The sequence below is a fragment of the Hypanus sabinus genome, chromosome 22, assembly GCF_030144855.1.
Source record: "Hypanus sabinus isolate sHypSab1 chromosome 22, sHypSab1.hap1, whole genome shotgun sequence".
Classification (NCBI taxonomy): Eukaryota; Metazoa; Chordata; class Chondrichthyes; order Myliobatiformes; family Dasyatidae; genus Hypanus; species Hypanus sabinus.
In genome coordinates, this window is record NC_082727.1 from 32,871,779 (window position 1) to 32,894,401 (window position 22,623).

General features: G+C 40.1%; 1 protein-coding gene across 1 annotated transcript in view; it reads left to right on the plus strand.

Moving 5' to 3' along the window:
* The window catches only part of pcdh15b (protocadherin-related 15b), an 831,732-nt gene that overhangs the window by 550,759 nt on the left and 258,350 nt on the right, over positions 1-22,623 (plus strand). The window contains exon 21 of the mRNA XM_059948101.1: positions 2,826-3,050. Within this exon, the coding sequence (XP_059804084.1) occupies positions 2,826-3,050 (225 nt within the window). The remainder of the gene's footprint in view (positions 1-2,825; positions 3,051-22,623) is intronic.

Here is a 22,623-nt window from a genome sequence, read left to right on the forward strand (position 1 = left end):
TCCTCCCTTGTGAGATATATATAACATCAGCTTTTATAACACGTTGTAATTCTGACACTCAAGATAGGGAAGGAATTGGAAACTTGCAAAATAGCTTGCTTTTGAATGTGCTTCTTTTTGAAGTCATGATCAGATTGTCATCAAGCTTGGTGAAATCAAATGCCCAATATGGTTCTATGCCTCATGATCTCTGCTTAATCACTTTTAATATTACTTAAGCATTAAAATATAATATGTTAGAAATGTAACTGTCACAGATGCATGAAGTGGCCCTTTTGAATATACATTAGTACTGAAGTGGAATTCATAGTTGAATTACTGTGCTGTTTCATTGCTGTTGATTCCCTGGTTAACAACCAAGTAAAGATACAGAACTCTGCAATAATCCTTGGATCAAAGCAGCCTTCTACATTAACTTGTCCCGCTTGAAAGAAAATGTCTGAATTTCATTTAATGCATTTCAAATTGATAAAATGTGATAGAGTTTTATAACTGCATTTTGAGATCACAATTAACTTCAGTTTCCTACCAATAATTTTTATGCTAATTTGGAATTTTGTCACTGTAATTTTTTTTATTTAAAATACAGTGAATTTAATTTTTTTAGGTAAATCATAGAAACAATTTCTAATTAAGGGTCAATGACCTGAAGCATTGGGCTGATTTATTCAGAAAATTGCAGACTGTTCCATGTGGAACTGCCAGCATTCCTCTGTGTAATTGCCAGCAACTATGGGATTCACAGACGTTCTCTAAAGTGCTTTGATACTGTTCTTCACATAAAGGTCAGCGGTGGACCACAACATTGCTACATTTCCCCAGTACTCACCACTGGCAAGTCTAAGTTGTGTTTATTGTCATATGCAGGAGCACACGCACGCTCAGGTTCAATGAAAATCTTACTTGCAGCAGCATCACTTACAGCATGAAAATCTTACTTACAGCGTATGATACACATGGCAATATATAAGGAACATTCACAAGGAAAGCATAAATTATACACAATTAGAACAAAGAAGTAATTTTTTTGTGCAAAACAAAATATTCATAAAGTTGCTAAAATTTAGTGATTAAGTTTTTGCCAGTTGGTTAGAGAACAGAATGATTGATAAAAGTAGCTGCTCTTGAACCTGGTAATGCGGGATTTCAGGTTTATTTATTTGTGCCGAATGGTAGATGCAATGGCCCAGATGGTGAGGATCTTTGATGATAGCTGTTGCCTTCTGTCGATACTGCTACTGGTGGGGAAGGACGTGCCCGTGATGTATTGGGTAGAGTCCACAGCTCTCTGCCTGCTGAGCACATCAAATGTTTTGTCTGCTAAAGGGACACAGCTCTATTTGTTTGAATGGAGAGGAGCTGCTGTGAGAAAACAAAGCAAGTAACGGGTAGCTGACTTTTTTTTAATTAAGTCAGATATTTTTAAAGGTTTTAGTTTTAATTTAATTTTTCTTCTTTTTTCTTTTTAAATTATACTAATAGAGCTATAAAGCAAAGAAATAGACCCATTGGATCCTAATGGCAATAGCATTCAAAGTTCAAAGTAAAGTTATTATCAAAGTACGTCTATGTCACCATATACAACCCTGAGATTCATTTTCTTACTGACATTCTCGGTAGAACAACCAACATGCAAAAGAGAAACTGGGTAAATATAAAAAAAAATTATAAATAAATAACCAACCACCCATAAGCAACACTCACCTGCACTAATCCACTACCAATGTCACTTTTTTTCTCCTCACATTCCTATTAACTCTCCTCAATTTTGTTTTTAGCTTTTGAATATTTCTGATATATAAATCTTGACAACCATGTAAAGTAAGGTCTTAACCAGCTGTCAAATGTTTTTTTCAGATATTTCATATTATTCTGCTTCACCTCACCTCCATATGGTGGCACTAAGTGCTGAACAGTCCACCCGTTATCCAGGGTCTAGTTGTTCAGGTTGGAGCAGACACTTAAGACCAGGTTGACATGAGAGAACTGAAAAGCTGTAATTTTTTTTTCCCAAGTTACAGCTACGAACAGTCCATTGCTAGCAGGAACTTCTAGCCCTTGAGCTCCATTTCTCCATTATAATGACCAAATGAACAGACTAGATGGGCCGAAGATCTATTTCTGTGCTGTAGTGCTCTAAGACGCTATAACTCTAATTATTCCTTTCTGAAGGATAAGCCCCAATTACACATTAATGAATGTATGAACATGCATTTAAATAGGGATTTTCTCATTTCTGCAGAGGAATTCCATATCACTATACACTATGCTTCTCAATGAATAGAAGTGGACACCAATTATATCACTTAAGTTGATTCAATTAATTGTTATAAGTAATGCTGCAGGCAACTCTAATGAGTTACTCTTCTACTGTTGCTGTAAATGATGTCATGATTTCAGCTTTAAACCAAAGAGGGACCTGAAGAACCATTATATCTTAATCGATATGCCTTATTTGCAACTAATGGCTGAATCTACCTTCTCCTTACAAAATTCAATTACTCAGCCAAACTTACATTAAAAAACTTACCAAGGGGAAGTTATGATTTATTGCTACCATGATTGACATCTGTTTAAAATTTGTCCAAAATATAGTCTCAATTGTTTCAAAGTTTGAATATGTTCCCACAGCCTTTAACCAATTATTTTCAATAAATTAAGTGTTTATTGTGATTTGAAATGAGCAATATTTCTTCTCTGCCTTGGGACTACTATTCTTCATAAAGATAAATAAATCCATTTACACATAAAGGCAGCTTTCTGCCATAAGATCTTAGACAATAGAGCTGCAGACTGACTGTTTTCATCATTTTATTTCACTTCAGGCAACAGATGCTGACCTTGGTCCAAATACAACGTATCGCATCAGATCTGTGGATGCCAAGAAGTTATTTTCTGTCAATCCCCAGACAGGAGAATTGTCAATTTTAGAGTCTATGGATTATGAAACTCTGGATACTGCAGATGCAAGCTACACTTTTGTTGTTGAGGCAGTGGATGGTGGGGGAAGCATGCCTCCGGGTCTTGCTACTGTGATTGTCCAAATACAGGTAAGCAATCTGTACTAATGAAATTTAGGGTAAAATTTGCTCACATGTTAGTAATATTTAACAGGGTTGGAATCTATGTCATTCTTGGTTATCTCTGGTTAGTTAATTAAAACAAAACTAACAGTAATGTTAATAAATTTAAATAAAGCACTGGTGGCATGGTAGTGTAGTGGTTGGCATATTGCTATAAATAGCCAGCGATTACAGATCGAGGTGTAATTTCCCCGCTACCTATAAGGAGTTTGTACGTTCTTCCCATGACTTTGTGGGTTTCCTCCGGGTGCTCTGGTTTCCTTCCACGTTCCAAAGTCATACCATTAGAGTTAGTGAATTGTGGGCATGCTATGTTAGCACCAGAATCATGGTGACGATTTTACGTGCTGTCCAGCACAATGCTAATTAATTTGGTTCAACGCAAACAAAGCATTTCACTGCATGTTTCAATGTACATGTGACAAATAAAGCTATTCTTAATCTGCAGTTTGACTTACTGAATAGATTTCTCCTAAAACGACTCATATTGAAGCATAACTCTATATTTTGCTGCTCTTTAGATATTTATCTGGTTTTCCTTAGTGTTTGCTATCTCAGCTTCATCAACCACCAATTAATTCCATGCTCCAGCAAATCTCTGCATGGAAGATATTTTCTATAACATCACTAGAGCGCTCTGCCATATTTTAAAAGTGCTCATCCATTCTCCTGAAACCAGACATTTCAAGCTTTGTGTGAAATCGTAGCATAGTTAACTCACACTGGTATAGTTCTTATCTCTAAGGAGTAGATTAGTACATTGATGGCACCAGAAAGTGTCAATGTCTTCTGTCCTTATAAATAGATGTTAAAAATCCCTTTCCACTAATTTGAAGAATGGAATAGCTGCAAATCCTACCTTTATTTATCCCAAAATTAATATTTCTATTTTTTTAACTTTTATTTCCAAGAGTTGAAGTTTATTATGGTGATTTCTAGATTGTTTTGCACTATGTGTTCAAATGTCCACTCATTTATGGATTTCAAATTGTGATTCATCATCACATAGCTGACTGGTTCCTCTATCAGTACTGAAGGTATGGCATTGCTCAAACCTACAATAGAAGCTTCCTTTGACCCATGCAAATCATCCAACCCCACCTCCAATCCTGGACTTTCTCACTAGCACCCCTAAATCCCATACCTGATCACAAAACCACCCAACTGTCCTGATCAGGTCTGTGTCTTCTTACCCTCTTTCTATCCTTGAGCTTGAGGAATTAATGTCATTCACAGAGGCAGCCTGAAATGTAGCTCCCTGCACCCATTAAAGGATGCATTAGAAATTTGTTATTTCTTTACTGTTAGGAGTGTGAGTGGACTACCTTGCCTGTGAGCCCGCTCTGGCTGATCTTCTTCTTCACGTTCATTTTCTTACATTATTCCCATTGCCTCAATTCCTTTAACATCTAAGCATCTGCCTATTGCGCTGTGCTTTGAATTTACTCAGTTTACTTTGCAATCAGACCGCGCTTGGAGTATTGTGAACAGTCTTGGGCAACAAGAATAGCCTAGGAATGAAGGGGTTAAATTGTGAGGCGCGCAGTTGTGAGGGTAAATCATGTAAGGACACCAAACTGTCTCCATGGAATGTTCTCCAGCTCCATGGACTGTTGCACTTCCTACATTATAACAGTGACTCTCCTGTCAAAGTGGTTCATTGTCCAAGAGGCTCTAAAACATTGAACATCCCTTTGTGAGCGCAAGCTCACATTTTGTACAAAAATCCCACCTCAATTAACATTAGATATTTGGACCATTGCTACTGGTACCATGACATTTTGTGTAGACTTTGAGGACCAAAGGTCTGTTTCTGTGCTCTATACCTCCATAACACAGAAATGTCAGTCAAAGAACACAGCCCAATTATTGCTGTCCACAGCACATTTCTACATATCATATAGCTTAGCTTGACCTATAAAAATTACAGTTGCAAAGAATGTGTTACCAAAGCCAGCAAAAAAGCACAGGAAAATGATAAAACATGATTATTGTCAGCAGCTTGGATCAGTAAATCTCCTTATATCAGCATGTGGCTTCTGATAAATCAGTCCTAATGCCTTGCCTGAACACATTTTAATTGAAATGTACTATATATTTTCAAATTGTTTATTGAAAATCTTTACCAATGCAGCTTATTTATATGACAATTAATACATTTTGTGTGTGAATAGCATCTGTGCAAATAAACAGAAGTCATTCTGATTTATTGATGCCACTGGTAAAGCTGCTATTAAGTTTATTACAGTTTGCAAAGAATGCCTAATGATTGAAGACTTTAGTGGAAGCCATTTCTTTTTGCTACTACACATCATAACTCAATGGCAAGAGGTCTGTAAATTAATTAGACCAACAAACAGCATGAATGAAGTTAGAGTTAGATTTTTTTCTAGGAATCCTGATGATCAGTCATATTTCATAACAATATGTAATTTAGGCAGGTTTTTCATCCAAAAGTCAATCACCTTCATTATCTGGCTATCTATTAAATTGAAATACAGCCATGGTGTTTTTAAGACCATAAGATACATGAGCAGAATTAGGTCATTTGGCCCATTGTGTCTGCTGCACCATTCCATCTTGGCTTATTTGTTATCCCTCTCAGCCCTATTCTCCTGCCTTTCCCTCGTAACTTTTAACACCCTTACTAATCAAGAATCTATCAGCCTTAGTTTTAAATATGCCGAATGACTTGACCTGCACTGCCATCTGTGAATTCACCACACTCTGGCTGAAGAAATTCCTTCTTATCTCTCTTCTAAAGGGACATCCTTCTACTCTAAGGCTGTGCCGTCTGGTCCTAGACTCCTCCACTAGAAGAAACATCCTCTCCATGTCCACCTCAATCTAGGCTTTTCAATATTTAATATATTTGAATGAGATCCGCTGCAGGGATTACAGGCCCAGTAACTTCCCATCCCACCAACTTTCCAACTAAGCTTGTCACCATTATAAAAAGAAAGGAGTGTATTGAAGGCAGACTGTCCTGTTGATTTGTATGTGTATTGCCAGGATTGTTCAACTCCAGATTTCCAGCAGTTGTCCGTGGAAATGTTATTGCTGAGTCATTCAGTCATAATGCACAGAGGTAGGCCCTTTGGCCCACCATGACTATACCAATCATCAAGTGCTCATCTGTCTGTATTAGTAATATTTCTCAATACTTGGCCAGTAGCTTTCTGTGCCTTGGTAATTCAATTGCTTGCCAGATGCCTCTCAAATATTATGAGGGTGTCTGCCTCTACCATACCCTCATGCAGCATGGTCCAGATTCCAACCATCCTAGAGAAAACAGGATTTTCAAAATCTTCCTACCACTCACTTTGCACCATTGTCCTCTGTTTTTAAGCACCTCTGCCACAGAGAGAATGTTATAATATCTACGCTTACAGGCCCTTTTCAGTCTTCTCTACTCCAAGGAAACCAAATTGAGCAGATTGGCAGGTCTCCATTTGGAAAATGGTGCTGTGTGTAAGTCTCTGAAGAGTCTAGCCAGAGGCAAGATCATGGAACTGTGTGTGGTTCAGCCACACAAGGGAAGAGGAGCAAGTACCTAGTATGTAGTCTCTTAACCTTACTGAAGTGTAGAAATCTTAACAGCGAGCAGAATAGACATGTGCAGTAGCCGTAAATCCACAATGATATGTTACATTTCTAGTGCTAGGGTTAAGGACATTTACAGGACATTCTAAAGGGGAAAGGCAAACAGATATCTTGCTTTAATAATGACACCAAAAACATTGGTTTAAGGAGCTTTGCAACATGAATTTAGTCAGCTAGGTCACAAACAAAAGAGCAAGATCAGTGAGGTTGTAATCTCTGGATTATTTCAAGTGCCTTGCGCTTGTGAGTATGGGAATAGGAGGGGAGGTCAGATGAATGTGTGGCTAAAGTGATGGTGTAGGAAGGTTTATTTCTGTATCACTGCAACCATTACTGGGAAAGGTAGGACCTGCAAGGGTTAGATCATCAGATAAGTTAGCTCAGATAGAACAGATATAAAACCTTGTGGAGATGTCCCTTCATTGTTTTATATAATCATTCTATTATGTGAGCTTTGCAGGCCAAACATATTTTTTATTCCCATAAGACCTGATGAAGGATCACATCCCAAAATGTTGTCTGTTTATTCCCCTCCTTAAATGTCCATTGCTTTGGATTTCCAACATCTGCAGAATCACTTGCATTTGTACTTAATTCTCATCCTTAGTTGCCCTTGAGAAAGTGGTGGTGAGCTGCCATCTCGAAACACTACCATCCTTGAGGTGTGGCTGTACCCATAATGCTCAGTATTTTGACCCCGCGACAGTAAAGCAATGGTGATATATTTCCAAACCAGGATGATACATGAATTGGAGTATAACTTTTTCCAGTGAAGGTCAGTAGATTAGGCAGAGCTTGGGTATGGAAAGCCACATCAGTGGATCAGATGTGTCTATCTTAAGTAAAGAAGTTTGTCTAATGAGGCCAAGAGTGTTGATCAGCACATAAGAATATGATATTTTTGTTACCACAGAAATATGATTTATTACAGGACAGGATTGGCAAATCAATGTTCCTGTCACAACCACGGATTCGGCAGCGCAATAGGTACAGCAATTGCACTCGTGAATATGCACATGTCAGCAAATTATTATTTTATTGTGATAGTATTTGTCGAGACTTGGACACAGCCAGTGCTTCGCTGCCTGTTTGTATTCTGCCTTGCCTGAGAAATTGGACTGTCGAGTCAACTGACTCTGAAGATTAGCGGTATTAGTTTTATTCTTAGTTGTCCTTGTCAGTCGCAGTGTAGGCTTTGTTTTCCATTTGAGTGTTGTAGTTAACGGCCCTGCTTAGCCTAGCGTTTATTGTTTTCTTTTCCCTTTAACACTGTTTGCATTAAAGTCTGTGAACCATCGATCTGATTCAGTGTCTCTCACTCCGCACTTGGGCCATATCAGAACCAGGTGACAGCTCCATGGTGTAGAATTCTGGGCAGGGTTTTGGAGGGGTTGGGATGAAGAAAATGAAGGGGCTTTGCAGTATTAAAATATAATGAGTCCATTACAGCAGAAATGAGGGAGGATATCATAGAGGGCTCTTCAAATGAAGCTGGGCAGAGTTTAGGAATAAAGAAGGGAATAAGCAACTTTCTGTATGTATACTACAGACCTACCAATACAGAATAAGATAAAGGAGCAGATCAGTATACAGGCAAATCACAAAAAGGTGTAAAAACAGAGATTACAGGAGTAGGGAATTTCAACTATCACAGTATTAACTAGGATTGCCTTAATGGTAAAATATTAGATAAGAGTGAGATTTTTAAAGTGAATCCTGGGAAGCTTTTTGAGTTGGCAGGTAGATGGTTCAAATCTGGATGGTGCAATACTAGACCTAATCCGAGGAAACACAGTCAGGCAACTGATTGAAGTGTTAGGTTGATGTACTTTGACATCAGCAACCATTATCTCTGTAAGTCTCAAGATAGTTTTTGAAAGGGGTATCTTGGGGAAGTCCAGCCCCATATCAAAGACAGGACCTGACAAAAGTAAATGGGGAACAGCTTAATTTTAAGGAGTTCCTCAAGTGGGAGTCATTAAATATAAAATAGCAGAAGAACAAGGCCAACATTTCCAAGGATCCCTGGATGTCAAGGGGCTTCAAGGTTGTAGAAAGTACCAGAGAATACTTAAAAACTAAATTAGAAAGGCGAAGAGATGGCACGAAATATCACTGGCAGTCAAGGTTAAAGGAAGTTCCAAAGCAAGAGGCTAACCAGGAGAATTAGGACCCGTGAAGTGGAAAATCTGTGTGTTAAGCCAAAAGATGAAGCTAAACTCTTAAATAAATACTTATCATTAGTTTTCATAAGGTGCATGGACATTGTAGTTAAACATTTTAAAGAATCCTGGTCTGTCTTTCCTGCTCCTTTTGCAATGTAATCTGGTATTCCTTATACAGATCATCCTTCTTGTGAGGATCAGAGCTGCACTCAGTGCTCCTAACTTCTCAATAAGTCTATCTCCCCTACTGGGGGGTAGGCCAGAGAGAGCAACTCTGCCCTAGATCAGTGATTCAAGTTGTCCCCAGATGTAGCCTCTCTTCTAGGCAAAATCCTTCATTTTCCAGGGATGAGTTCTTTGGAGCTTCTGATGGCATTTCTGTAGCCTGGCTTTTAAAGGATGCGATTGCTAGTCCTATGCCCAACATGACTCCTATCTAATTTGTTTTGTATTTAATTTAAATACATAATTCGATACTCAGATAAACAGCAATTTGTCTTCTATATACCTTTTAACTATTTCCATCAAACTTTGGCTAATTGTGACAGCCACCTAATTGGGCCAAAATGTACTGGTCCCAACATCTCACAATTAGTTAGAAACCACCTTATTGTTCTGTAACCTAACACCGTTCTTTGCACTATCAACAACAGCACCAATTTTCAGATCACGTGTAATTTACTCATTATACCACCATTTGCGACGTTGGTTCTCAATGAAGCCCAAAGTCCCAAAGCTCTTCATTTTATATAGATACAGAAAGGCCCAATTCTTATTTCTAATTGCATACCACATCCCTGAAAACTTTATGTCGTAAGATTGGCAGATGCTGTTTCCAATATACTTGCATGTCTTAGTCACAGTGACAAGAGATCACGCCATTATTCTTGTGACTGCATTGACCATGAAGTTGTAAATAATGTTATTTGATCATTGACTGAATAGGGACAATTAGAGAGTGTGAACATTGGCAAAAGAAGTACTTGCAAAATACAGAAAAGACAGATCACGTGCTCCACTCCGAGAGTAGAAAAGATATTTTTTAAAAGGGTGGTGGTGGTGTGGGGGGTGCAGAACAACAAACAAGCAGAACTCATATTCCAGATGGATGACTGATTCTGACAGAAAATGAGTTACCTGAAGCCGTACCATTTATTACTGAATCCAAAAATGAAATGTCCAGACAGAAGATGAAGTGCAGTTCCTCAAGCATTCATTGGGCCTCTTTTGTAACAGTACAAAAGTTTACCGAAATGACTTGAAATATTAACTCTTCTTTCGCTCTTTGCAGATACTACCTGACTTATTGAATATTTTCATTACTTATTTTTTATTAAAACACATAGTTGATATCTATGTGATTTTTGACATCAGGAATGCTATGAATGTAATATCTTTATTTAGAGTGTAGAACATTAAAGATTACATCAAGGTACAGGCCCTTTGCTCCACATTGTTATTCCAACCTTTTAACTTTCTCTGGGATCTCATTCTCACCCTTCCATCTTACATAGCCCTCAATTTTTTGATCACCCTTGTGCCTATCTAGGAGTTCCTTAAATGCCCCTAAATGTATTTGCCTCTACCACCACCCCTGGCAGGGCATTCTATGTACCCACCATTCTCTATATGCCAGCTTACCTCTGGCATCCCCCTATACTTTCTTCTAATTATCTTTAAAATGTATTAGTCATTTTTGCTCTGGGACAAACTCTCTGGCTATCCACTCAATCGAGGCCTCTTATCAGCTGCCACAGTAGAGTAGCCGTGAGTGCGTTGCTATTGCAGCTCAGTGAGTCGGAGTTCAGAGTTCAATCCTGGCGTCCTCTGTAAGAAATCTCTGTACATCCTCCATGTGGGATATGTCTCTGGGTCCTCCAGCTTCCTCCCACAGTCCAAAGGGGTATTGGGTACATTGTCCTGTTATTAGGTTAGGATTAAATCAGGGTTGGTGGGATTTACTTGACAGTGCGACTTGAAGGGTCAAAGGCCTATTCCACGCTGTTATCTCTAAAATTTTAAAATGAATAAATTGTCATCTTGTACACATCTATCAAGTCACCTCTCATTCTCCTTCACTCCAGAGAGAAAAGCCCTAGCTTGCTCAACCTATCCTAGCTTGTTCTGACGTAGGGTCAGAGAATGTTGAATTTTTGTGGATGGAGTTAAGAAACTGCAAAGGTATGAAACCATTATGGAAATCATATATAGGCCTCTAAATAATAGCCAAGATGTGGGGCTGAGACTGCAAAGGGAGCTGGAAAAAGAATGTAATAATGGTAATGGCACAATTGTAACAGGGAACTTCAATATGCAGGGTGATTGGGAAAATCAGGTTGGCACTGGATCACAAGAGAGGGAATTTGTTGAATGCCTACGAGATGGCTTTTTAAAGCAGCTTGCACTTGAACCTACTAGGGGGAAAGCTATCTTCAATTGCATGTTCTGTAATCACCCAATCTTAATAGGGAGCATAATGTAAAGGGACTCTTTGGAGGCATTGAATTCATACTGCAGTTTGAGAGGGAGAAGCAAAAGTCACATAAGACAATAACGCATTGCAGCAGAATTAAGGCTTTCAGCCCATCAAGTCTGTTGTGCCATTCCATCATGCCTGATCCCAGATCCCACTCAACCCCATACACCCATACTTCTCCCCAAATCCTTTGATGCCCTGACCAATTAGGAAATGATCAACTTCCACCTTAAATATTCCCACGGGCTTGGGCTCCACTGCATTCCACAGATTCACTACTCTCTGTCAGGCATTCCTCTATCCATGCCAGTATCTTTCCTGTAACAGCATAGGATTTCTGTCTTGTTAAACAGCCTCATGAGTGGCACCATCTCAAAGGAATCAATATCGCAATGCAATAAAGGGAATCACAGAATGTGGAGCTTGTCCTGTTGCATTGGAAGGGATATGGGTGGGGATGATGGCAGAGCAGAAGCAGCTGAAATTTCTGAGAATAGTTTACAAGGAACAGGATAGATATGTCCTACAGAAGAAGCAGTTCTCAAATGGCAGGGGTAAGCATTTGTGGCTGACAAGGGAAGTTGAGGACTGCATAAAATCCAAAGAAGGGGCATATAAGGTAGCAGAAATGAGTGAGAAGTTGGATGATTGGAAAGCTTTTAAAATCCAACATAAGGCAACTAAAAAAGCAAAAAGAAGGGAAAAGATGAAATATGAGGATAAACTAGCCGATAATATAAAGCAGGAAACTAAAAGATTTTCCAGTTATATAAAGAATAAAAGGGAGATGAGAATTGATATTGGACCACTGGAAAATTATGCTGGTGGGGTAGTAATGGGGGACAAAGAAATGGCAGATGAACCTAATGAGTACTTTGTATCTGTCTTCACTGCAGAATACACTAGCAGTGTGCTAGAGGTTCATGAGTGTCAGGGAGCAGGAGTGAGTGCCATTGCTATTACAAGGGAAAAAGTGCAAGGCAAACTCAAAGGCCTTAAGGTGGATAAGTCACCTGAACCAGATGAACAACATCCCAGAGTCCTGAGAAAGGTTGCTGAAGAGATAATGGATGCACTCGTCATGATCTTTCAAGAATCATTTGATTCTGGCATGCTTGCGGAAGATTGGAAGATTGCCAATGTCACTCCACTCTTGAAGAAGGGAGGAAGACAAAAGAAAGGAAAGTATAGGCCAGTTAATCTAACTAAAGTGGTTGGGAAGGTGTTGGAGTTTCTTATTAAGATGAGGTTTCAGGGTACTGGGAGACTAATGATAAAATAAGTCACAGCCAGCATGGTGTTACGTACACCATAATGAGTTAAAAGAACCAGCAGAAATGGAACACACCTGGAGTCTGGTTTTGCTATTAACAAAACACTATTTATTAGTATCTACGTAGTATAGTAATTTAAAACCAGGTAAATCAAACAGGTTAGCAGAGTTTATGCATATATAAGTGTGTCAATATAAAATCCCAAACTTCTTCAAGCTTAGGTGGTAAATGATACAGTCTTACAATGGTTTAGGAATGAAGTCAGTTCAGTTCATGATATTGAGTTGAGTAGAACTGAGGAGAGAGAGAGAAGTGTTTTGTTTTCCAAGTAAGCTGATTTAGTCGATCTTCCTGCGTTGTCCTCCGAAGTCCTGTTAAAGTCACTGACTATGACCATACTAAGGGTACCGTCTTCACGCAGCAAAGCTATCAACCCAGGCAAGGTTAGTGATAGCTGATAGCTTTCCACTGGTTACCCCCTTTTCCACACTGCGAGCAAAACCCACCCTTTTGTGGGCAGTCAAAGCTCATCCGGTGTCTGTTTCTTCTGTGTATCTTGTGTGTCTGTCTGAAAAGCCAGCTGGCCTTGTATATATCCCAAACATACTGAACACCAGCTCTGCCCTTCCATCACCATAGTGACTCACAAGCTGCTCGGTGCCTCTCTCTCTGAATCAGTGGCACACTCTCTCTCTCTTTTTAAAGGCACAGTCCATAATGACTGAACCTTGGGATCTCGTCACAATGGTTTCTGTAAAGACAAATCTTGCCTGACAAATTCTATGGTGGGGGTATCCAGAACTAGAGGGCACAGCCTCAAAGTTGAGGGGTGACCTTTTAGAACAGAGGTAAGGAGGAATTATTTTGCCAGAGGGTGGTAAATCTGTGGAATGCTCTGCCACACACTGTTGTGGAGGCCAAGTCCATGGGTGTATTTAAAATAAAAGTTGATAGTTTTCTGATTGGGCAGAGCATCAAAGTATATGACAAGAAGGCAGGTGTATGGAATTGAGTGAGATCTGGGATGATAGAATGGTGGAGCAGACTTGTTGAGCTGAATGGCCTAATTCTGCCCCTATGTGTTATGGTCTATCCTTATTAGATGTGCCCTGTAATCCAGGAAGTATCCTGGTAAATCTTCTCTGCACTGTATCTAAAGATTCCACACACTTTCTAAAATGAGGTGACCAGAGCTGAGCACAATATTCCAGGTGTGGTTTAAACAGAATTCTATAGAGCTTCAATGTTACCTCATGGCTCTTGGAGATGATGTTGCAACTCTATAGAATAGAATAGTTTAGTGAATTACAATATATTCTTCAATGGGTCAGGACTTCCTTGTAATAGAAACAGCACAAAACACTCATCGAGTCAAATGGTCTTATTAAGTGTAATTTATTCTATGTAAATTATTATGTTAACTGACACCCACAGTGGTTGATAGGTATTATTCTACAGCATAAACTTCAGGAGTAGTAGTGTTAAAGGTAATAAACATGCTTGTTTGAAAGCTTGATTGACCAACAGTAGTAAGATAGTTATCAACCTCTGATGCAAGCCATGCATGAAATTATAACCTTCTCAACCACGCTACAATCAGTCTGAACCTCAATAATATCACTTATCAGTTGCTAACCTTTACCCATCCAGCCTGCAGGCTGATTGAGCTACGCTGAAAAATAATGTTCCAACGTCATTTTCAGTGATCTGTGAAAGCAGAAAATGGAGGTCATAGCTGAGCTGAGTCATTGATTTGAGAGCTTTACACAACCTACTGTACCTATAGAGCTCTGCTCAATTTTCAGACTGGTTGACTTCAAATTAGGTCATGCTTTGATAGCAGTACTTTAATTGTAACAGGGTGACTCTGGTCATAGTGTTGTGTAAGGTAAAAAGTTGTCAGGGTTTTTATTTTCAGATATATAAAGAGTAAAAGAGAGATGAGAGTAGATATTGGACTGCTGGAAAATGACGCTGGAGAGGTAGTCACCTACGGCCTGTTACACCACTGGCATTTAGGGCAGCAATGAAGGTCCACTGTCTCTGGTGGTGTTCAGGGCTTCCTTCATCATGTCAGTAGTTCGGTTTTTGTTACAGTCAGTCATGCAAGTCACGGGTGGAAACTCAGAAATGCCGTCACACTCAGATGTAGAAGTGTTCTTTGGTGCTGTTTCCATAAAAGTTTTGTTAGCCTTGAGTTGAACACCCAAACCTGGAGGACTGGTGGAGGACCGATGGACCACTCTTAGTCTTGCCTCTACCCTTTGACCTGTTTGGCAATGGTACCCTACCAAGAGCCAAAGCATAAAGCCCTGACTCCATCTAACATAGCTCTACAGGTTATTGAGGCATGCAAGCCTCCAAACCCTACGACAAAGTTGTGGCCCCTTGGAGGAGGAGAGATAGTAATGGGTGATAAAGAATGTCGGGCAAACTTACTAAGTATTTTACATCAGTCTTCACAGTGGAAGACACCAGCAAATTCCAGAAATTCAAAAGTGAGACTATTTACTATTACTAAGGAGAAGGTGCTTGGGAACGTGAAAGGTCTGAAGGCAGATAAGTCACCTGAACCAGATAGACTGCAGCCCAGAATTCTGAAAAAGGTAGCTAAAGAGATTGTGGAGCCATTAGTAGTGATCTTTAAAGAACAAGATCATGGAATAATTCCAGAGGACTGGGTAATCGCAAGTTACTGTATCCCTCCACTCTTTAAGACGCGAAGAAGGCAAAAGACAGGAAATTATAGGCCGGTTAAGCTAACTTCAGTGGTTGAGGTTTCAGGGTGCTGGGAAGCACACAATAAAATAGACCAAAGACAGCATGCTTAACTTAAGGGGAACTATTGCCTGACAAATCTGTTGGAATTCTTTGAGGAAATAATAGGCAGGATAGGGCCTCTGTAGAATTAATTGCTTTATCTGTGATCTTTTTTTCAATGTTTGCAGATTCTTGCATTTTCAATTAGAAACTTTGCCATGCAACTCCAGTCATACCTTTCTGAATTAGAGTCAGAATCAGATCTATTACTACTAACAGTAATGGCATGACTTTTTTTGTTTTGGGGCAGCAGTGCAGTGCAAAGACATAAAATTACCATAAATAACAAAAATAAATGAACAGTGAAAAAAATTAATATATCGGTTCATGAACTGTTCAGAAAACTAATAGTGGGGTGGGGGGGGGGAGGAAGAAGCTGTTACTGAATCATTCAAATATGGGTCTTCAGGCTCCTGACCTTCATCCCCAATGTTAATTACAAGAAAAGGGAATGTCCCAGATGGTGGGAATCTTTAGTGATGGATGCTGCCCTCTTGAGGCACTGCCTTTTGGAAATGTCCTTGATGGTGAGGACAATGATGGAACTGCAGCCTCATACAGTCTTGTGCATTGGAGGTTCCATACCAGGTTGTGGTCAGCTTTGATGCTTTTGCAGAGTCATTGTCTGTATTTTCCCATCAGACAGATTACAGAGATAGCAGGAAAATGAGAGTACCAACATTGAATTTTTTGAGGATGTGACTAAATACATTGATGAAGGAAGAGCAGTAACTGTAGTGTATATGGATTTCAGCAAGGCATTTGATAAGGTCCCCCATGCAAAGCTTATTGAGAAAGTAAGAAGGTATGGGATCCAAGGGGTCATTGCTTTGCGGATCCAGAACTGGCTTGCCCACAGAAGGCAAAGAGTGGTTGTAGACGGGTCATATTCTGCATGGAGGTCAGTGACCAGTGGTGTGCCTCAGGGATCTGTTCTGGGACCCTTACTCTTCGTGATTTTTATAAATGACCTGGATGAGGAAGCGGAGGAATGGGTTAGTAAGTTTGCTGATGACACAAAAGTTGGGGGTGTTGTGAATAGTGTGGAGAGCTATCAGAGGTTACAGCAGAACATTGATAGAATACAAAACCGAGTTGAGAAGATACAGATGGATTCGACCCAGATAAGTGTGATGTGGTTCATTTTTGGACGTCAAATATGATGGCAGAATATAGTATAATGGTAAGACTCTTGGCAGTGTGGAGGATCAGAGGCATCTTGGGATCCGAGTCCATAGGATGCTCAAAGCAGCTGTGCAGTTTAAGTGGTTAAGAAGGCATACGGTGTATTGGCCTTCATCAATCGTGGAATGGAATTTAGGAGCCGAGAGGTAATGTTGCAGCTATATAGGACCCTGGTCAGATCCCACTTGGAGTACTGTGTTCAGTTCTGGTCGCCTCACTACAGGAAGGATATGGAAACCATAGAAAGGGTGAAGAGGAGATTTACAAGGATGTTGTCTGGATTGGGGAGCATGCCTTATGAAGACAGGTTGAGTAAACTCTGCCTTTTCTCCTTGGAGCGACGAAGGATGAGAGGTGACCTGATAGAGATGTATAAGATGATGAGAGGCATTGATTGTGTGGATAGTCAGAGGCTTTTTCCCAGGACTGAAATGGTTGCCACAAGAGGACACAGTTTTAAGGTGCTTGTGAGTAGGTACAGAGGAGATGTCAAGGATAAATTTCTTCATGCAGTGACTGGTGAGTGTGTGGAATGGGCTGCCAGCAACGGTGGTGGAGGTGGATATGATAAGGTCTTTTAAGAGATTTTTGGATAGGTACACGGTGCTTAGAAACATAGAGGGCTATGGGTAACCATAGTCATTTCTAAGGTAGGGACATGTTTGGCACAACTTTGTGGACCAAAGGGCCTGTATTGTGCTGTAGGTTTTCTATGTTTCTACGTAACATAGAAATGTGAAAAGGTGCAAAACTCAGGGCTGCAGTTCATGTCAGGTTGTGTTAAGAAGAGGAAGTTCTGAGCCCATCATAGTTACAGCACAATTATCAATTCTGATACAAAGAGATCATATAGAGTCATAGAAAAGTACAGCACAGAAGCAGGACCTTCAGCCCATCTAGTCTGTGCCAAACTATTTAAACTGCATATTCCCATCGACCTACACTGAGACCAGAGCCCTCAATACACTTACCATCCATGTGCCTATCCAAACTTCTGTTAAATGTTGAAATCAAGCTCACATGCATCATTTATGCTGGCAGCTCATTCCACACTCTCATAACCCTTTGAGTGAAGAAGTTTCCCTTCATTTTCCACTTAAACTTTTCACCTTTCACCCTAATCATAACCTCTAGTTGAAACTCAATGGGAAAAGCCTGTTTGTATTTATCCTATCCATACCCCCTCATAATTTTGTATACGCTATCAAAACCACCCCCCTTTAGTCTTCTAATTTCCAAAGAGTAAAGTCCTAACCTATTCAATCTTTCCTTCTAACTCATGCCCTACAGGCCTGGCAACATCTTTGCAAATTTTCTCTGTACTCTTTCAACCTTATATATATCTTTCCTGTATGTAGGTGACTAAAACTGCACAAGGTACTCCAAATTAAGCCTCACCACCATCTGTTAAAACTTCAACATAACATCCTATCTCCTGTACTCTATACTTTGATTTATGAAGTGCCCTCACCTGTCGCAGAAAATTCCCTTTGTCCTATCATTACCTGCTCCTCTTCTGTGTAACTTAAAACTAACTTTTGTCACTAGGGAGCTGGTAGTCCATGACACTCTTTGTTCCTATGAACAATGAGTCATAGAGCAGCACAATACAGATACAGGCCCTTTGGCCCAACTAATCTATGTCTGCCTGGTCTTCTGACAGGTCCCATCTATCTGCACCTGGACCATAGCCTTGATACCTCCCTTACCCATGTACTGTACCTATCCAAACTTCTCTTAAATATTATAATTGAACTCATAACTACTACTGCTGGCAACTTGTTCTACACTCTCACCACTCTCAGAGTGAAGAGGTTCTGCCTCAGATTCCCCTTAACTATTTCACTTACATTCTAAACTTACAGAATGATCTTAATTCTAATCTCACCCAACCTCAGTGGAAAAAGCCTACACCCTATCTATACCTGTCATAATTTTGTATACCTCTACAGGATCTCCCCTCATTCACAAACACTACTCCTCCATGACTACCATTTAGGGCCGCAAAATGTCATTCCAGGAGAGATGACACTTCACTTCCAAGTGTACCAGTTCACCAGTTATATCTGATGCTCACATTGTGACCTTCCCTATATCACTGAGACCTGGCTCAGATTGGGAGAAGCTTTGTGGAGCATCCTTCACTCCATCTGTCACAAAGGGCAATATCTTCTGGTGGCTATCCATTTCAATTCAAATTCCCATTCCCATTACATAACATAGAACAATACAGCACAGGAACAGGCCTTTCAGCCCACTATATTGTGCAGAACCAGCTAAAAACCAAATGAAAAATACCCAAACACTAATTCCTCTTGCCTACACAATGTCCATATCCCTCCATCTTCCTTTCATCCATGTGCCTATCTACTGTACTACCTCTACCACCAGAGCAGGTAGCAGCGCATTCCAGGAATTCACCCAATTCTGAATGAAAAACTTACCCCTCACATTCCCTTGGAACCTACCTCCTCTCACCTTCAATGCATGTCCCCTGTTATTAGACAATTCAACCCTGGGAAACAGATACTTCCTGTCTACTCTATCTATGCCTCTCATAATCTTATAAATCTCTATCAGATCTCCCCTCAACCTCCACCACTCCAGGGAAAACAACTCAAATTTCTCCAGTCTTTTATGATAGCACATCCCCTCTAAACCAGGCAGCATCCTGGTAAATCTCTTCTGCACCCTCTCCAAAGCCTCCACATCCTTCCTGCAGTGGGGCACCCAGAAGTATATGCAAAAGTCCAGATATGGCCTAACCATAGTTTTATAAAGTTGAAACATAAACTCTTGACTTCTTAACTTAATGCTTTGACTAATAAAAGCAAGCATTCTTAAGCCTTCTCAACCACCTTATTGACCTGTATAGCTACTTTCAAGGAGCTATGAACTTGGATCCCAAGATCATTCTGCTCAGCAACTCTGTTAAGGATCTTACCCTTAACTCTCTCCTTGCATTTGCCCTACCAAGGTGCAACATCTCATTTATCTGGGTTAAACTCCATCTGCCATTTCTCTGCTCATATCTGCAACAGATCTATATTACGCTGTATTCTTTGTCAGTTTTCTACACTATCCACAACTCCACCGGTCTTGGTATCATTTGCAAACGTACTAACCTCTCATTAGTAGTGCAACACCCCTTGACTTTTACATTCTTCTCTATCTTTTCTAAAACTTTGAAAATCTGGTACATTAATCAATCCTTCCTGCCCCTCTCTCAACCAAGTTTCAGTAATGGGTACATGCGGTTCCATGTACCGATCCATGATCTCAAGTTCATCACCTTAATCCACAATGGTAGATGTTTTGAAGCAGGAGGGTGGTCTACACGGGGAGAGAGAGAGAGAGAGAGAGAGAGAGAGAGAGATTAGTAGATTAGATGGTCTGAATTACAGCCTCCAAACCAAATAGCCTCCTTCTGGGTGATAATAATTGTCTACTTTGCTTTTATAATTTCATGCACCATGTGAGGCAGGACAGGAATCACAGCACAGCTATTTTATTTTGTATTTTCTTTGATCTTGAGGAAATTCATTTGCAAAGCAGATGGATTCTTCTTAACAGGCATGGAACAGAGCTATTAACTGTTTCCATCACCAAATACCTAAGGAATGAATAGCTCAGCCATCTGTGCTCAGTTTGGTTTTGCCAGCTGATCACAACTAAACCATTCTTTATACCTAATTAGATGCTGCAACTCAAATAGCCATTGTCCTTCCCCGGGCCACTAATTCAATTAAGCCCTTCAAGGCAAGCAACTGTATCTAGGTTGATTTGCATTTCAATAAGCCTGCCACTTGCAAGCAGGCAGTTATGCCTGTCACAGGAAGTGTTGACATTCTCCTGTTTTGGCTGCCCTGGGCACAACATCAAAGGAACTCTAATTAATGATATTAAAGGATAGGTTGATTGGTTTTGATGAATTCGGGTCAGAATTCAGTGCTATTATAAATCAACTGGGCCAAATGGCTTGTTTCTGTGTAGCACACACACACAACACACTAATACCACTGAGCAAATTATATTTTTATTTAGGCTTTATCTAAAATAATCTGAAGATGCACTCAGTGGCTATTTATTTATTTAGCGATACAGTAGACCCTTCTGGGCCTTCGAGCCAAGCCACTGCAGCAACCCCCTGAACTTGATTAACCCTAATCTAATCATGGGACAATTTACAAAGACCAATTAACCTAAATGGTACAGAGTCTCCTTAGAGAACGGCGCCAGATTTGAACTCCAAACACTGGAATTCCCTGAGCTGTAATCGTGTTGCGCCTGTATTTCCTGCACCTACTAAAGTAGCCACTGGGGCCTTCTGTATGTTCGTTTGCTCTCTGTATGTTTGTGATCTGCTGCCAATCACAAGCTTTGATGTGTTCTGCATTCAGAGGTGCTTTTCTGCACACCACTGCTGTAATGTGTGGCTATTTGAGTTACTGTCACCTTCCTGTCAGCTTGAACCAGTCTGGCCATTCTCCTCTCACCTCTCTTCTTAACAATGTGTTTTTGCCCACAGAACTGCTGTGCACCAGATTTCTTTCCTCTGCACCATTCTCTATAACCTCTAGAGCTGTTATACCTGAAAATCTCAGGAGATCAGTCGTTCCTGAAATATTGAGACACTCAAACCACCTCATCCAGCATCAGCAATTATTCCTCAGCCAAAGTCATATAGAACACATTTCTTCCCCATTCTGATGTTTGGTCTGAACAGCAACTGAACCTCTTGACCATCTATTGACAATCCATTGACAAACTTCAAGTCATTCAGGGCAATGCTGCTAGACTTTTAACTAAAACAAGGATGAGGGAACGCATCACTCCTGTCCTAACTACTCTGCTTTGGCTTCCTATATCTTTTACAAATCATTTTGAAGTTCTCTTACTTGTTTTTAAGCTGTCAGTGCTCTGGGACCAGAGTACCTCACAGAATTGCTTTAGTTTTATAATCCTGCTCAAACTCACAGGCCTTCTTCTGCCAGTCCCTTAAACTTAAAAATTCAGCCTCAAGAGAAAATTGGCAGGATAGCTTTATTCAACTACAGTGGCATGCAAAAGTTTGGGCACCCCTGGACAAAATATCTGTTACTGTGAATAGTTAAGTGAGTAGAAGATGAACTGATCTCCAAAAGTCATAAAGATGAAACATTCTCTTCAACATTTTAAGCAAGATTGGTGTATTATTTTTGTTTTGTACAATTTTAGAGTGAAAAAAAGGAAAGGAGCACCATACAAAAGGTTGGGCACTCAGGTGACTTTTACCAAGGTCTCAGACCTTAATTAGCTTGTTAGGGCTATGGCTTGTTCACAGTCATCATTAGGAAAGGCCAGGGTTATGCAAATTTCAAAGCTTTATAAATACCCTGACTTTGTCCCAACAATCAGCACCCATGGGCTCCTCTAAGCAGCTGCCTAGCACTCTGAATATTAAAATAATTGATGCCCACAAAATAGGAGAAGGCTATAAGAAGATAGCAAAGCGTTTTCAGGTAGCCATTTCTTTAATTCCTAATGTAATTAAGAAAAGGCAGTTAACAGGAATGGTGGAAGTCAAGTTGAGGTCTGGAAGACCAAGAAAACGTTCTGAGAGAACTGCTCATAGGATTGCTAGAAAGGCAAATCAAAACCCCCGTTTGACTGCAAAAGACCTTCAGGAAGATTTAGCAGACTCTGGAGTGGTGGTGCACTGTTCTACTGTGCAGCGACACCTGCACAAATATAACCTTCATGGAAGAGTCATCATAAGAAAACCTTTCCTGAGTCCTCACCACAAAATTTAGTGTCAGAAGTTTGCAAAGGTACATCTAAACAAGCCTGATGCATTTTGGAAACAAGTCCTGTGGACTGTTGAAGTTAAAATAGAACCTTTTGACTGCAGTGAGCAAAGGTACGTTTAGAGAAAAAAGAGTGCACAATTTCATGAAAAGAACACCTCTCCTAGTGTTAAAGCACTGAGGTGGATTGATCATGCTTCGGGCTTGTATTGCTGCCAGTGGCATGGGGAA